General features: G+C 44.1%; 1 protein-coding gene across 1 annotated transcript in view; it reads right to left on the bottom strand.

Moving 5' to 3' along the window:
• ALPK1 (alpha kinase 1) overlaps positions 1–15,379 on the bottom strand; it is a 115,501-nt gene that overhangs the window by 9,048 nt on the left and 91,074 nt on the right. Inside the window, exons 4-8 of the mRNA XM_038754910.1 lie at positions 13,573–13,771; positions 7,907–7,966; positions 5,944–6,030; positions 1,465–1,541; positions 886–981 (exon numbers count right to left, since the gene is read on the bottom strand). Of these exons, the coding sequence (XP_038610838.1) occupies positions 886–981; positions 1,465–1,541; positions 5,944–6,030; positions 7,907–7,966; positions 13,573–13,771 (519 nt within the window). The remainder of the gene's footprint in view (positions 1–885; positions 982–1,464; positions 1,542–5,943; positions 6,031–7,906; positions 7,967–13,572; positions 13,772–15,379) is intronic.

The following is a 15,379-nucleotide window of genomic DNA, read 5'->3' as shown; positions in this document are numbered from 1 at the left end:
GGGAATTGATTTTCATTCTTTTCCCAGCATGGCCCAGGACCTGGGTTCTAATCTTGGCTCAGCCACCTACTACAACAACTACCAATAATAATTATGGTTATTGTTAAGGGCTCCTTGCCCAGCAGTCTTGGCAGTTTCTCTCCCTACCGATCATGTTCCCACTGGGGTAATAGGTGCAAGCAAGCAAGTAGATAGGCTATAAATTCTCTGAGGGAAGAGCTGAGCCTGACTCTTTTCTTTTAATTTCCCTCAGGATCCAGTATAGTGGGGTGTGGTTGCAGTTTTTTTTTAATAATGGCATTTATTAAGTGCTTACTATGTGCAAAGCACTGCTTTAAGCGCTGGGGAGGTTACAAGGTGATCAGGTTGTCCCACGGGGGGCTCACAGTCTTCATCCCCATTTTTACAGATAAGGTAACTGAGGCCCAGAGAAGTGAAGTGACTTGCCCAAAGTCACACAGCTGACAATTGGTGGAGCCGGGATTTGAACCCATGACCTTTGACTCCAAAGCCTGTGCAGTTGGGAAGCAGCGTGAGCTAGTGGAAAGAGCTCAGGCACAGGAGTCAGAGGACCTGGGTTCTAATCCTGGTGTTGCCACCTGCCTGCTTTGTGACCATGGACGAGTCACCCAACTTCTCAGTACCTCAGTTTCTGCACCTGTGAAATGGGGATTAGATACCTGTTCTCCCTCCTACTTAGACCGTGAGCCCCATGTGGATCAGGGACTGTGTTCAACCTGATGCTCTTGTACCTACACCAGTGCTTAGTAAAGTGCTTGGCACCTAGTAAGTGCTTAACAAATTCCACCATTATTATTATTGTTAGCACATATGGAGACTTAGGAAATGCTGATTATAATGACGAGTCCGAGTCAAGGATTTTACCAGGTCAATTTGAGAGTTGTTTTTGAACCTTTCATAATCCTTCTTGCTCATCGAAACAAAGATATCTGCCAAGATGCCCAGCGAAGTGGAAATTCCCTGTAAGAAAAACAGAAACATAAACTGGGTGGATCTTTGGGTTGAATACTTCCCTTGATCTCCGGCTTGATCAAAAAAATTTCTGTCACCAGACCATCACCACTTCAGTCTGAATGCCTTTTAAACTAAGGTTTTGCACCTATTAACTAACTTACAGCATCGAGGAAAAGCATATATGAATCTACAGAGGGTCAAGAATACATAGAAAAATTACACAAGGGTCTAAAACATGAGAGCAAGCAAGGAGCCCTATTATAACTAATGTGACTTGGGCAAGGGAATAATAAAAGGTGAAATAATTGTATTGGCAAACACTGTTAATTTAGCTCATTGTGGGCAGGGAGTCTGTTATATTGTTGTGCTCTACTCTCCCAAGTGCTTAGTACAGTGCTCTGCACACAATCGCTCAACAGATAGGATCAATTGATTAATTTCATAGTCATTCTTAGACAAAGGCATATTTGGAAGGGAAAAAAAATCAACCTTTTTATCTGGCTGAGGAAGTTCCAAATACCCCACTATTGAGGCCCAAATCAACTCCGCAGCCTCATACCACATTCCTGAAACAGAAAAGTGAAACAGTAATCACTAGGCATGCTGAGAATACCCCTAGAAAGTGACAGAAAGGTTGCTTTCTCCTGCAGGAGGAGACATTTAAACCAGATTCGCAATTTTTCCTAATTTGTTCCCTCTCAAAATCACAGGGAAATGGTGAATAGCATAATAAGACAGATGTTTTCTGCAACTTTTTGGTTGTAAAGTGAACGCTTTTAGAAGTCGAATAAATTCTTTCAGTTCGTTAGCCTTATTAAAGCTTTATTATAATCACAACTCCTCCAAGAGGCCTTCCCTAAGCTCTCATTTCCCCTACTCCCTCTTCCCTTCAGCATCGCCCTTGTATTTGGATTTGTATCCTTTATTCAGCCCTCTCTCAGCCCCACTTATGTACATACCTGTAATTCATTTTAATGTCTGTTCTCCTGTCTATACTGCAAGCTCCTTGTGGGCCTGGGTCATGTCTACCAACTAGGGACCGTCACTATATGTTACCGATTTGTACTTCCCAAGCGTTGAGTACAGTGCTCTGCCCACAGTAAGCGCTCAATAAATATGATTGAATGAATGAATGAATGCTTAGTATGGTGCTTTGTACACAGTAAGCGCTCAACAAACGTGATTAATTGATCAAGGTCTCTGTGCTTACACTGTAGGAGGAACATATTATAGGTTACCCTAAAGACCTAAAGAAGTTTATGCCACTTTGAAGGTGTCTAAAGAGTAACGTAGTCTTTGAGAGACTCAGCTCTGCCATGTAATCTGACATTGGGCTAGTAGTAGTAGAAGCAGTAGCATTCGAACACCTATATGGTGCAGTACACTGTCTTTGGAAGTCCAGAATAATGAAGTGACATACTCCCTACCCACAAGGATCTTATACTCTAAAAGAGGAAACACATTCAAGAGCATTTACAACATTACCAAGACAAATAAATTGAGCGTGCATACCTACATGAGTGCTGAGGGGATTGAGCCCTATTGCTTCAGTGCTGACAGACCGATTAATGAAAGGAATGGGTGATTCTGCTTTTAATGATAACTGTGGTATTTGTTAAGCGCTTACTATATGTCAAGCACTGTACTAAGTGCCGGGTTAGATCCAAGATGATCATCATCATCACCATCATCATCAATCGTATTTATTGAGCGCTTACTATGTGCAGAGCACTGTACTAAGTGCTTGGGAAGTACAAATTGGCAACATATAGAGACAGTCCCTACCCAACAGTGGGCTCACAGTCTAAAAGGGGGAGACAGAGAACAAAACCAAACATACTAACAAAATAAAATAAATAGAATAGATATGTACAAATAAAATAAATAAATAATCAGGTCCCACACAAAGGCTCATAGCCTATGTAGGAGGGAGGACAGGTATAGAATCCTCATTTTTGCAGATAAGGGACCGAGGCGCAGAGAAGTTAAGTGACTTGCCTAAGGTCATACAGCAGACAAGCGGCAGAGCTGGGATTAGAACCCAGGTCTTTTAACTCCAAAGCCTGTGCTCTTTCTACTAGGCCATGCTGCTTCTATTGCCATTTGATTTAATGATGACTCCTCAGTGACCTGTATGAAATCACTCAAGATTCTCACGAAGACATCTATGGAGAGGCCAAGTCTTCCCTGCATTGCAGAACAGGTTGGGTCATATTACCGCTTTCTAATAATAATAATAATAATAATAATGGTACTTGTTAAGTTCTTACTATGTGCCAAGGATTGTACTAAGTGCTGGGGTCGATAGAGGTAATCAGATTGTCCCACATGGGGCTCACAGTTTTAATCCCCATTTTATAGATGAGGTAACTGAGGCACAGAGAAGTTAAGTGGCTTGCCCAAGGTCACAGCAGATAAGTGGCAGAGCGGGGATTAGAACCCATGCCTTCTGACTTCTGAATCCCCAGCCCGTGCCCTTTCCACTAAGCCACGCTGCTTCCACGCTGCTTTCTGTGGGCCTTCAGTTCAGTAGGAAACTCGATGCCATATTGGCCTCAAACCCTTTCCGTCTTCCAAAGGGCACACTGGCCCTGTTTCATTCCTCTACTTCTTTGACCATCAAAGTCAACGCTGGACCTTGCTACCCAGTGAGCAGATTTCCATGACGGATTTCAGCTCCGAGTCACCCGGAAGAACTCTGGGAATTCATGCGATTGCCTTGGTGAAAAGTGGCACGGCAGTTTTCTCTGTGCTGATTCTTCATAGCTGCTCATCATCTGAATAGCTTGTGTGTATGCACCTCCATGGGAAGTCATCGATGTGTAGCAGCTTCTGAATACCTGACTGAAGGACTCTGAGCGGTACTCATTGCTTCGTCAGTTGTATTTACTGAGCGCTTACTGTGTGCAGAGCACTGTACTAAGCACTTGGGAAGTACAATTTGGCAACATATAGAGACAGTCCCTACCCAATAGTGGTGTTGAACTGGAAGAGTTTGCTGAAGGACTGGAAATATAGCCTTCCCTCCTACTTGAACAAGCGGCTTGGCCTAGTGGATAGAGCATGGGCTTGGGAGTCAGAAGGACCTGGGTTCTAATCCTGGCTCCACCTTAGGTCAGCTGTGTGACCCTGGGCATAACTTCTCGGGGCCTCAGTTAACTCATCTGTAAAATGGGGATTAAGAATGTAAGCCCCATGTGGGATAGGGACTGTGTCCAACCTGATTAACTTGTATCTATCCCAGTGCTTAGAACAGTGTTTGGCATCTAATAAGCTCTCAACAAGTTCAATAAAAATAATAATAATAATACTTGGACTATGAGCCCCATGTGGAACAGGGACTGAGTCCAACTTGATTAACTTCTACGTACCCCAGTGCTTAGAAGAGTCTTGACACATAGTAAGCACTTAACAAATGCAATAATAATAGTCTACTGCTGCATCCTCAAGCATTTATGCATCAAATAGACAGAACCTCTGATCCAACTCTGCTTCACTCTTTTTCTCACATGGAATTTTGGCCTAGTGGAGTGGGGGAAATGATTCCTTGGTCTTCTGTTGTTTGGGTGGCTGAGCCAAGAAGATGAAGAGATGAGGAGGGACTTCCTGGTGGGAGTGGGAGATTTCCCTGGAGATTTTCCAAGGCCGGGGTAGTAGAAGTGGCTGGGATAGGCTGGGAAGTCCCAGGCATGGCCTTAGACCCATGGGGCTCAGATGCTAAGTACATCAACAGATTAAAAACCCAGAGGCAGGATTAGCCCTGAAAAGCCTGGATTTTCAAGCTGTTCTGTAGCCCCTGAGCCAAAATTTAGGCTTTAGCTGATGTGGCGCAGAGGTTAAGTAACAATTTGAAGCTAATCCTGCCCCTGTTCTTAGTGCCCCCCTCCAGGGACTGTGGAACTGTGTAGGGGGGTGGGGAGGGCATGGATCTGCGTCTGCAGTGAAAAATGGGGTTTTCAGATGAGAGACATTGTTTTTCTGGTCATCTGAAGGATCTCTAACAGACTCCTGTGGAAAAAAGCATCTATGGTGAAGCAAACAAGTGAGTCCCTTTAGCTCATCAGAAACTGTTCAGAGAAATGAGAGATGAGCTGAAACTGTTCAGAGAGTAGGGCCAGCATTGTAAGAGCAAGCCCCACTGTGAGGGAAAAAGCAAGCAATGGGATTCTTGGGCTGTTGACATGATATCTGCTTAGAAAAATAGTGTGACACAAATTATACATTCCCCACTTCTTTCTCACTTAGTCAACAGGTATCAGTGAGGAAGCCCATGACTTAAGACTTTCAAGATGAATGACATAACACTTCTAAATTTATACTCTCTTTCAGCTTAAGAACACATCGATTTCAACCACGGGGCATTAGCCTCTTGGCTGGGAGCTGTGGGGGAACCATTTTTAAAGCCACGATGGGGTGGGTAATGGGTGGGAAAGTCTAATGAGTATGGAGGATAGCAGCTGGGGAAGTTGCGGGGTGGGTAGGGAGAGTCGATACGTCCATTTTACTTATATTGAAGTAAAACTCGGCTTTCCTATTATGGAACCTCTGCGACTCCATATAAATACAATAATGTAGCTATGTTAGTCACCTATGTTGACTGCCTGTGCAGGTTTGGGTAATTTTGGAAAAAAAAGGGAATCCAATCTTGGTTCAGGAATGAACACTCTCATGGTTCTTATAAAAAAATTGGTTCTGACCTTCAACATGTTGACAGATAGTGCAGTTTTCAGGAACCAATGTGTTGTAAGTCTGAATAGTGCCTGAATGCTTTAGGGTCTTTCTTTTGTTTACCTTTACAACCTCTCTGAGGGAGTTTAAATGCCATCGCTTTCACTTTACAGATGAGAAAATCGGGGTTTGGGAGGGAGAGGTTAAATGAATTCCTGGCCACCCCAGGCTGCTACTCAATTTACTAAAATATTGCAAATTAGGCTTCACAAGTCAGCAAGGAGCAATGAAAGGCTTTACCCAGCTTCTGGAGAATCTGTCCTCTGATCTGTATGCACACCGACTGCACAAGGACTTTGTCACTGTCATTACTGTAAAGCCAGGTGCCTGCGAAAACAGAAACAAAACCCAGAAACACTTTTCAAACTCCGGACAGCTAAAAGTTACCTTGTAATATAACAATTTAGCAATCAATCAGTGAATGGTACTGATTGAGCGCTTAATAGTGCAGGGCACTGTACTAAGCACTTGGGAGAGTATAATGCAATAGAGTTAGCAGACATTCCCTCCCATAACGAGCTTACGGTCTAGAGGGAGAGACAGACATTAATATAAATAAGTAATGTATAGTACATAACAAAGATATGTACATAAGTGCTATGAGGTTGAGGGTGGGATGAATATCAAATACCCAAAGGTCACAGATCCAAGTGCATAAATGATGCAGAAGGCAGAAGAAGACGGGGAAAAGAAAGCTTAATCGGGGAAGGCCTCTTGGAGGAAATGTGACCTTTGGTCAGGCACATATACTTTATATATTCATTCATTCATTCATATTTATTGAGCGCTTACTGTGTGCAGAGCACTGTACTAAGAGCTTGGGAAGTACAAGTCGGTAACATATAGAGACGGTTCCTACCCTACAACAGGCTCACAGTCTATAAGGGGGAGACAGACAACAAAACAAAACATATAGACAGGTGTCAAAATTGTCAGAACAAATAGAATTGTAGCTATATGCACATCGTTAACAAAATAAATAGAATAGTAAATACGTACACTCATACTTTAAAGTTGAATTAGTTATTCTTCTCAAACAGGTCTGTGAGGTTAGAGAGTATTCTTTTTTTATGGTGTGTGTTGTGGGGGGAGGTATGTAGACATAACTGTGACATAGATGTCACACAGCTTAATGAAAGTCACAGAAAGTTAACATACAGGCACCTAAGACTCTATTTCGTGCTTCAGCCATTACTAATCCCTCTTTCTCAGGAATCCTTTTCACGCAATTAGATCCAATGATAAAAATGTTTTCATGTGGTTTTTCATTTCACGGGAAGTCAAGATCAATAACCAAACTACAAATACATCTCTAGCCCTACATTCCAGTATCACAATTTTTTTTATAAAAAACAAAAACCAGTACTCTATTCCAATCTTAATGAATTGTCCAGAGCTCTTTGGGAACTTACTTTTCTGTGACTATTTCCTAGTCATTTCTGATCACCTTTCAATTTGATCTAGGTTCACCGTTGCTAATGATCACAAGCGATGGAGATGGGGAATTTAGGCACCCACTGTACAGTAGAAGAAACCTTATTCCCCGAGAGAATTAGTAATTTGGCAATGTCGTCTAGAGAGGCAATGGCAGGCATATTCCAAATCAGGTGAACTTATTTCTAGTTCTGCCCAGAATCTCACAGGTCAGACTGCAGAGAGGGTTGTCTTTTGTGGTGGCTGTTTTTCTGCCAGGAGATGAAGAGTTTTAGGGGAAATTGGGGAACTCAGTACAGTGCTTTTCACACACTATGCACTCAGTAAATACAATAAACTGATTGACGGATTAAATGGGGCAGTGGGGAGTTCACCTCTTAAACAGAAGCTTTCAGCCTTTGCTCAGAAATTACTTCTTCCACTTCTCTCAGAAGCCCTTATGCTTCTTCTGTGCGTCTTATTGCTCTACCCTAGGCAAGGGTCAGAGGTGGGAGGGATGCCAGACTGCATGGCCTTATCATCTTCATTAATGGTATTTACTGAGCACTTACTGTGTGCAGAGCACTATACTAAGCGCTTGGGAGAGTACAATATAATGGAGTTGGTAGACACATTGCCTGCTTACAATGAGCTTACAGTCTAGAGGGGGAGATGTGCACACAAAGGGTCTGTCCTAAAATTATGTTATCCCAGAATGAACAATTGTTCTTGGCTGAGCACACAAATCATGGATAAACATGATAAACAATCATGCATAAACATTCTTTACCTGTAGCTCCATTGTTGCTTATAAGGCTGCTTAGGATGTATTCAGCTTTCAAAAGTTTCCCTGAAAAGAAACAAACCAACACGATTAAATTGATGGAAATAATGTGACCTTGTAAATTTAGGCCTAAACACTCTTAACATTAAGTAATAATACAAAATTCTAATTTTAATACAAGTTTCGAACACTAGCACCAAATACAATATGTATTCAAATGACTCAAATTCTAATACAATTTGGTATCTTTCAGAATCTTTCCTTCTTTCATATATAACTGCAGTCTCTGAATCTTGTAGTTAAGATTTTTTTGCTCAAAAGCAAGCAGAGTGTAAAGAGGTGTCTTTTTTTCCTCCACAAGGAAGGGATGCCATTTCAAACGCGTTTCAAAAAAAACCTTCGTATGGTTTCTCTGCCTTTGAAGTCAGTTGGGCTAGGAAGTGCAGCAAATATGTCAGCCCAATGTTGGACACAGAGTTCTGAGCTAATAATCCTATATTTATCCCAGCATTTAGCGCAGGTTTAGCATGTAGCAAGTGCTTATTAATTACCTACATTATTCTTTGAGAAATGTCATTTTAGTGTGCCAATGGAGAAAAATAGATACTACAATGGCAGATGGTTCTTTCCCAGTTGTTTAAAACAAATTTCAGAAAGGAAACCTTGAGAATCAGATACTGCAGAACTCACATGTAAATTTGATTTAGTCCTCAATTACCTCTGCCATAGAATAGACTCTAAATGTCTCCCCGCATTTCTACGGGTCAAGTCTGTCCAATTGCACTAGTGAGAAATAATAATTTTAATAGTAATTTTGGTATTTGTTAAGCACTTACTATGTGCAAAGCACTGTTCTAAGCACTGGGGAGGATACAAGGTGATCAGGTTGTCCCATGTGGGGCTCACAATCTTAATCCCCATTTTACAGATGAGGCAACTGAGGCACAGAGAAGTGAAGTGACTTGCCCAGCTGGCAAGTGGCGGAGCTGGGATTTGAACCTCTGACTCCCAAGCCTGAGCTCTTTCCCCTGAGCCACGCTGCTTCTGAGAAAGGTAACAGGACTGTAAAAAAGGAGTTTTGGCTACTGCAGAAGAATAAGGTGCGAGTAACTGAAACTCAGATCTAGCGCCTTTGCGGAACGAAGGAATGTGAAAACGATCCAAAACCTCTTGCAAATTTCTCCTGTTTGAGCAGCTTTCTCAGAGGCGCTCAACTTTAATGGAAGATCAGTCTTTATGAGGGGAGTTTATAGTGAGGTCATTTTTTTTCTTTTCTTCAATCTCTCAAAACATCAGAACTCCCCTGAAGAACGCACCAGAACAAGAAGGGGGTCCTTAGATTGGTTTAACCCTCAAAAGAGGGAGGTGCTGATTTCTCAACCTGGGTTCCTGGACCTTCCCTCACAGGTGCTCAGAGAAGAAAAGAAATGGCCACATGGTCCGGAAGGCATTACAGGATTAAGCCTCCTGTGGATCTTTCTTGTGGGCCTCCCCCACAAGTGCCTAGTACAGTGCCTGGCACATAGTAAGCACTTAATGAGTACCACAATTATTATTATCATTATTCCCTGCCTCCACTCTCATTGGAGTGACCCTTCTCAGGTGGAGAGAGGTCTGTCTGCTGCTCTCTGGGGCCTGCGAGGGGAGAGGAGTGGCCCTGATGGGGAAGGAGAGAGAGAAGAGGGAGAAGAGAGAGAGGAGAGAGAGAGAATAAATGAGGAAAGCCTAGACCACTAGTCAAGGATCTGCTGACAGATTTTACCAAGATCTGGAATGAGGAGGTGAGATGAAGATACAACTGCCATAACTCATCTGCTGCTCTGGGCCATATAGGCCCCTCAGTGCTTTGCACATAGTAAGCGCTTAACAAATACCATCATCATCATCATCATCATCAGGCTGCCCATCCCCTGCCTGCCTCAAGGTGAGGCTGATCCACTAAAAAGGAAAGTGTTCCCTCTAAGAGGTGGCCATGCTGGGATGCTTTGTTCAGTTGGGAGAATGTAGGGGTGCAGCGCCAGGGCCACTCCAGGGCAGTATCTGGGGGCCGGAGTTGAGCACTGAGGGGGAAGCCCCCCCCATACTACCTCCCCATCGGCCTGCTTCTCCTTCACAGAGCACAGACATTTAAAATGGTCACCACGGTGCATGTGCAGCATCAGGGGAGGAGGGGCAAGGGAGGTTGGTTGGAGGGACTGCAGATCAACACCGCTGCATGTGTGATGGCCATCTTTGGAAAACCTATTTCAGGTACCACCTTCATAATATCCCAGTTCGTGGCAATTCAAGTCACGTGTCTCTGTGGGGGAGTGATTGAGCCCCCATAAAGTCCCTGCATTAATCCAGCCTTGCTTAAGGAGTGAGCCCACCCAGCTCCTAAAGCTGATAATTTCTCATAACCAGTAACCTTTATGGTGAATTATTCATTCATTCAATCGTATTTATTGAGCGCTTACTGCGTGCAGAGCACTGTACTAAGTGCTTGGGAAGCACAAGTCGGCAACATATAGAGATGGTTCCTACCCAACAACAGGCTCACAGTCTAGAAGGGGGAGGCAGACAACAGAACAAAACAGGTAGACAGGTGTCAAAATCGTCAGAACAAATAGAATTAAAGCTCCATGCACATCATTAACAAAATAAATAGAATAGTAAATATGTACAAGTAAAATTAATAGAGTAATACATCTGTACAAAAGTATACAAGTGCTGTGGGGAGGGGAAGGAGTTAGGGCAGGGAGGATGGGGAGGAGGATGGGGAGGAGGAGAGGAAAAAGGGGCTCAGTCTGGGAAGGCCTCCTGGAGGAGGTGAGCTCTCAGTAGGGCTTTGAAGGGAGGAAGAGAGCTATTTTGGCGGATGTGTGGAGGGAGGGCATTCCAGGCCAGGGGAAGGACGTGCCCCAGGGGTCAATGGCGGGACGGGTGAGAACGAGGTCCAATGAGGAGGTTAGTGGCAGAGGAATGGAGGGTGCAGGCTGGGCTGGAGAAGGAGAGAAGGGAGGTGAGGTAGGAGGGGGCGAAGTGATAGAAAGCCTTGAAGCCGAGAGTGAGGAGTTTTTGCCTGATGCATAGAATGACTGGTAGCCACTGGAGATTTTTGAGGAGGGAAGTAACGTGCCCAGAGCGTTTCTGCACAAAGATGATCTGGGCAGCGGCATGAAGTATAGACTGAAGTGGGGAGAGACAGGAGGATGGGAGATCAGAGAGGAGGCTGATGCAGTAATCCAGTCTGGATAGGATGAGAGATTGAACCAGCAGGGTAGCGGTTTGAATGGAGAGGAAAGGGCGGATCTTGGCGATGTTGTGGAGGTGAGAACAGCAGGTTTTGGTGACGGATTGGATGTGAGGTGTGAACGAGAGAGCGGAGTTGAGGATGACACCAAGGTTGCGGGCTTGTGAGACGGGAAGGATGGTACTGCTGTCTACAGTGATGGGAAAGTCAGGGAGAGGGCAGGGTTTGGGAGGGAAGGTAAGCAACTCTTCTGCAAATGACTTCTCTACTGAGGTTGCTCGAAAGATTCAACCTTATTAAACCCATGTGGTGTAATGCACTGTTCTATGTATTTGAGAAGTACCAAAAAAAGAAGAGACACATTCACTGCCCACAAAGAGCTTACGATCTAACATTTTGGAGGAAGCAGAGTGGTCTAGTAGCAAGAGAATATGTCTGGGAGTCCAGATGCTTTGATTCTAATTCTGGTTTGGACAAGCCACTAAACTTCTCTTTGCCTCAGTTTCCTCATCTGCAAAATGGGGATGAAATCCTGTTCTCTTTCCTCATTAGACTGTGGTACGGGGACTATGTCCTATCTGGTTGTATTGTATCTGTCCATGCACTTATCCCAGTGCTTTCATTCATTCATTCAATCATATTTATTGAGCGCTTACTGTGTGCAGAGCAATGTACTAAGTGCTTGGGAAGTACAAGTCGGCAACATGTAGAGACAGTCCCTACCCAACAGCGGGCTCACAGTCTAGAAGGGGGAGCCAGACAACAAAACATTTTAACAAAATAAAATAAATAGAATAAATACGTACAAGTAAAATAGAGTAATAAATATGTACAAACATATATACCTATATATATATATATATGTATATACATATATACAGTGCTTGGCACATTGCATGTGCTTAAGTGCAAGAGCATTAAAACAATGAGAAGCAGTTTGGCCTAGTGGATAGAGCACAGGTCTAGGAGTCAGAAAGTCCTGGGTTCTAATGCCGCTCTTCCACTTGTCTGCTGTGTGACCTTAGGCAAGTCACTTCACTTCTCTGTGCCTCAGTTCCCTCATCTGTAAAATGAGGATTAAGACTGTGAGTCCCTTGTGAAGGATGGAGCGTGTCCAACCTCATTAGCTTGTACCTACCCCAGGGCATAGTACGGTGCCTGGCACATAGGAAGAACTTAACGAATACCATTTTAAAAGCCCCGAGTACCACAACTATTATTATCATTTTTCAAAACACTCATCCCCAAGTCAAACTTGGGCACTTTCAGATCCAAGGGCTCTTGGTTTTCAAGAGGGACCCCCTCTTCTGTCTTCAACCATTCACCCCCCAGGACCACCAGAGGGGAAGCAACCTACTTCTGCCTCCTCTTTTATTCACCATTTGAAGGAAGCACGTGCCTGCTTTTTCCCGGACAGCAGCTGCCTAAACTGCTGTCGGTTCTGCCCTCCCAAACCTGTTTTTTTCAGACCGTGCAGATGTAGGAAGAGAAGTGGAGGAGAGACAGCCTTGCTGGTGGCAGAATCATCAGAATGAGTGCCTGCCAACCAGCATTAAGCCCTGGACCAAGAAATCACGCATGCAGAAGCCACATTATGGACAGGCATTTAAGGATGTGCTGGCATCCGTGTCCGGACCGAAGGTGGCCCATTCTCCCTCGACAATGACAGCGAACTGGGTTCAGCACCACGAAACATTTCGATCATTTCAAGTTTTCTGGAGGTTGCACTTAAAAAAAAATAAACAAACAGCCAGAGTGGGCTTTGGTTTGGCTCAAGGGGCGTCAGAAAGAAATGATACTCTGAAAGCTATTCAGGTACTGGATGGACTCTGCAAGTGGGAGGAAAAAAAAATCAAAGTATTTCAGTAGATTTGTCAGCTGCATTGTGTGAACAGTCAAGTGGCCCTACAGATGAGAGACAGGGAGAGCTAAGAGAAAATGCTAGAATTCTAATCTGCTTTTTAGAGGCTCTTAGTCAGAAGTATAGCAATTCAGATACCCCTGTTTGAAACCAGCAGGGCAGATTTGTTAGGGGACAAAAGCTCCAATTAGTATTTTCCACACCCTTTCACAATTTCCTCTACCGCTCCTTGCTCTGAAACCCTTTATGCCAGCCCCTTTGTGCTGACAAGGAGCGGGTGGGCGGCTGAGAAGGTTGGGGGTGGGGAGGTGGGATAGAGGGTTGAAAAGATGGCACTCTGGGATCTTTCAAATCCCATCCTCCAGATCAGAACGAGTGTCTTCCTAGAAGTCAATGAGTTCCCAACGAAGCGGAGCTAAGGAGGCGGGAGTGGGTTTGGAGAAAGAGAGGGAAAGAGACGGGTGGGGAGAGGGAGAGAGACGGGGGGAGACAGAGAGAGAGAGAGAGAGAAGCGATAAAGAGGAAAGAGGAGCTATAGAGAGGAGAGAGAGAGAGAAAGGAGAGAGAAAGAGTTGTCACCTGAGTTGACGGAGATACGGGCTTGGCGAATAACCACTTGGGGTGCAATGGGGATTACGGGCTGCAGGCGATGTAGACCTTTGGCGACTTGAAGGAGTTTGCCGGAGGCATCCACCCAATATAAGAATCGATCCATCAGGAACACAAGAGCAGCTGCTGTAGTAAAATCTCGGACCAGGATCGAGGCTTTCAAATATGCCTGAAAGGAACACCAAATGAATACAGATCAACGGGAAGATACGGAGCAGGTTGGATGAGGACACGGTGTTCAGGATGGGCGTCTACGTGCCCAGGCCCGTGACCGATGCTTCGGCGCTTTGGAAAGGGAGTGAAAGGTGTTTTCTCAACTGAAGAAAACATTGAGTGTCTTGGTCCTCTTCTTACAATGAGCTTCTTCAAAGAGGCAAAGCAGGAATGCGTCCACTTACCTTTCCTTAAGAGACCCTTCATTGTCAATATCAGAGACAAACATTTCTGTAAGTGGAGGAAGTTGGCAACAAAAAAATTTCACTAGTAATTATTTTATTTGGGGAGGCTACGGGACCAACCATGGAAAGACCATGGGACTAGAAGTCAGGAGACCTGAATTCCAATTCCAGCTTTGCTACTGGTTTGTTGTGTGGCCACAGGCAAGTGATTTTACCTTGTTGAAAGACTGTTTCCTCACCTGAAAAATGGGGCTGAGATTCTTGCTCTCTCTAACTCTCAGTCTGCGAGCTCTGTGTCGAAGAGGAACTATGCCCAATTTGATTATTTTACACTGCATCTATCCTAGCGCTTAGCACAGTACTTGGCTGAAAGGAAGTGTTTAATAAAATCTACCGTCACTATCATCGTCATATTATGCTTTGTTCTTCATAGAGGTGGCAAGGCAGGCAATGATAACTCAGTGGAAAATACTGATTTAAACTCCAGGTGACACTGGAATCAATCCATCATATTTATTGAGCACTTACTGCACTGATTGGGATAGTACAATATAACAGAGTTGGTAGACATGTTTTCTGCCCATAAGCCAGAACTGGCACTCAAAATCTCTAAAATAATACATCAGTTTAATCTTTTACCCTTGGACAAGGAGTCCTCCCACTTAGGCACCGCCATTGCCTTTCAACACTCTAAACTATTGACTATTTTGAGCTCATAATGTGTAAATGATCAATGTGGCAGTAATACCATTTTCCAAAAATACGAGATGATGCCAACCAGTTGGCTCCGACAACCACAGTCAATTCTGACTTAGTAGCTATGTGAGACCTGGGGAGAAAAAGCAGGGTGACTCGGTATAAGTCTAAACAGCGTGGTAGAACCAGCGTGGCTCAGTGGAAAGAGCACGGGCTTTGGAGTCAGAGGTCATGGGTTCGAATCCTAGCTCTGCCAACTGTCAGCTGTGTGACTTTGGGCAAGTCACTTAACTTCTCTGTGCCTCAGTTCCCTCATCTGCACAATGGGGATGAAGACTGTGAGGCCCCTGTGGGACAACCTGATTGCCTTGTAACCTCCCCAGCGCTTATAACAGTGCTTTGCACATAGTAAGCGCTTAATAAATGCCATTATTATTATTATTATTATTAACCCCTAGCAAGTGGCAGAGCTGGGATTAGAACCCAGATCCTCTGACTCCCATGCCCTTTCCACTACACCACATAGCCTCCAGTATAGTAGGAAGCACTCATTTTCAGTTCCTTTAATAAAGCACTTTAAGCAAGTAACTAACCTGTTGCTATGCCCACAAGGGACACTCAATTACTGACCATTAACTCGGACAATCATAAGAATGATGATGCTGTAAGTAGAACTGGTTTCC

This window comes from Tachyglossus aculeatus, chromosome 12 (genome assembly GCF_015852505.1).
Source record: "Tachyglossus aculeatus isolate mTacAcu1 chromosome 12, mTacAcu1.pri, whole genome shotgun sequence".
NCBI classification, from domain to species: domain Eukaryota; kingdom Metazoa; phylum Chordata; class Mammalia; order Monotremata; family Tachyglossidae; genus Tachyglossus; species Tachyglossus aculeatus.
This window is presented reverse-complemented; position numbering and strand designations above follow the sequence as displayed.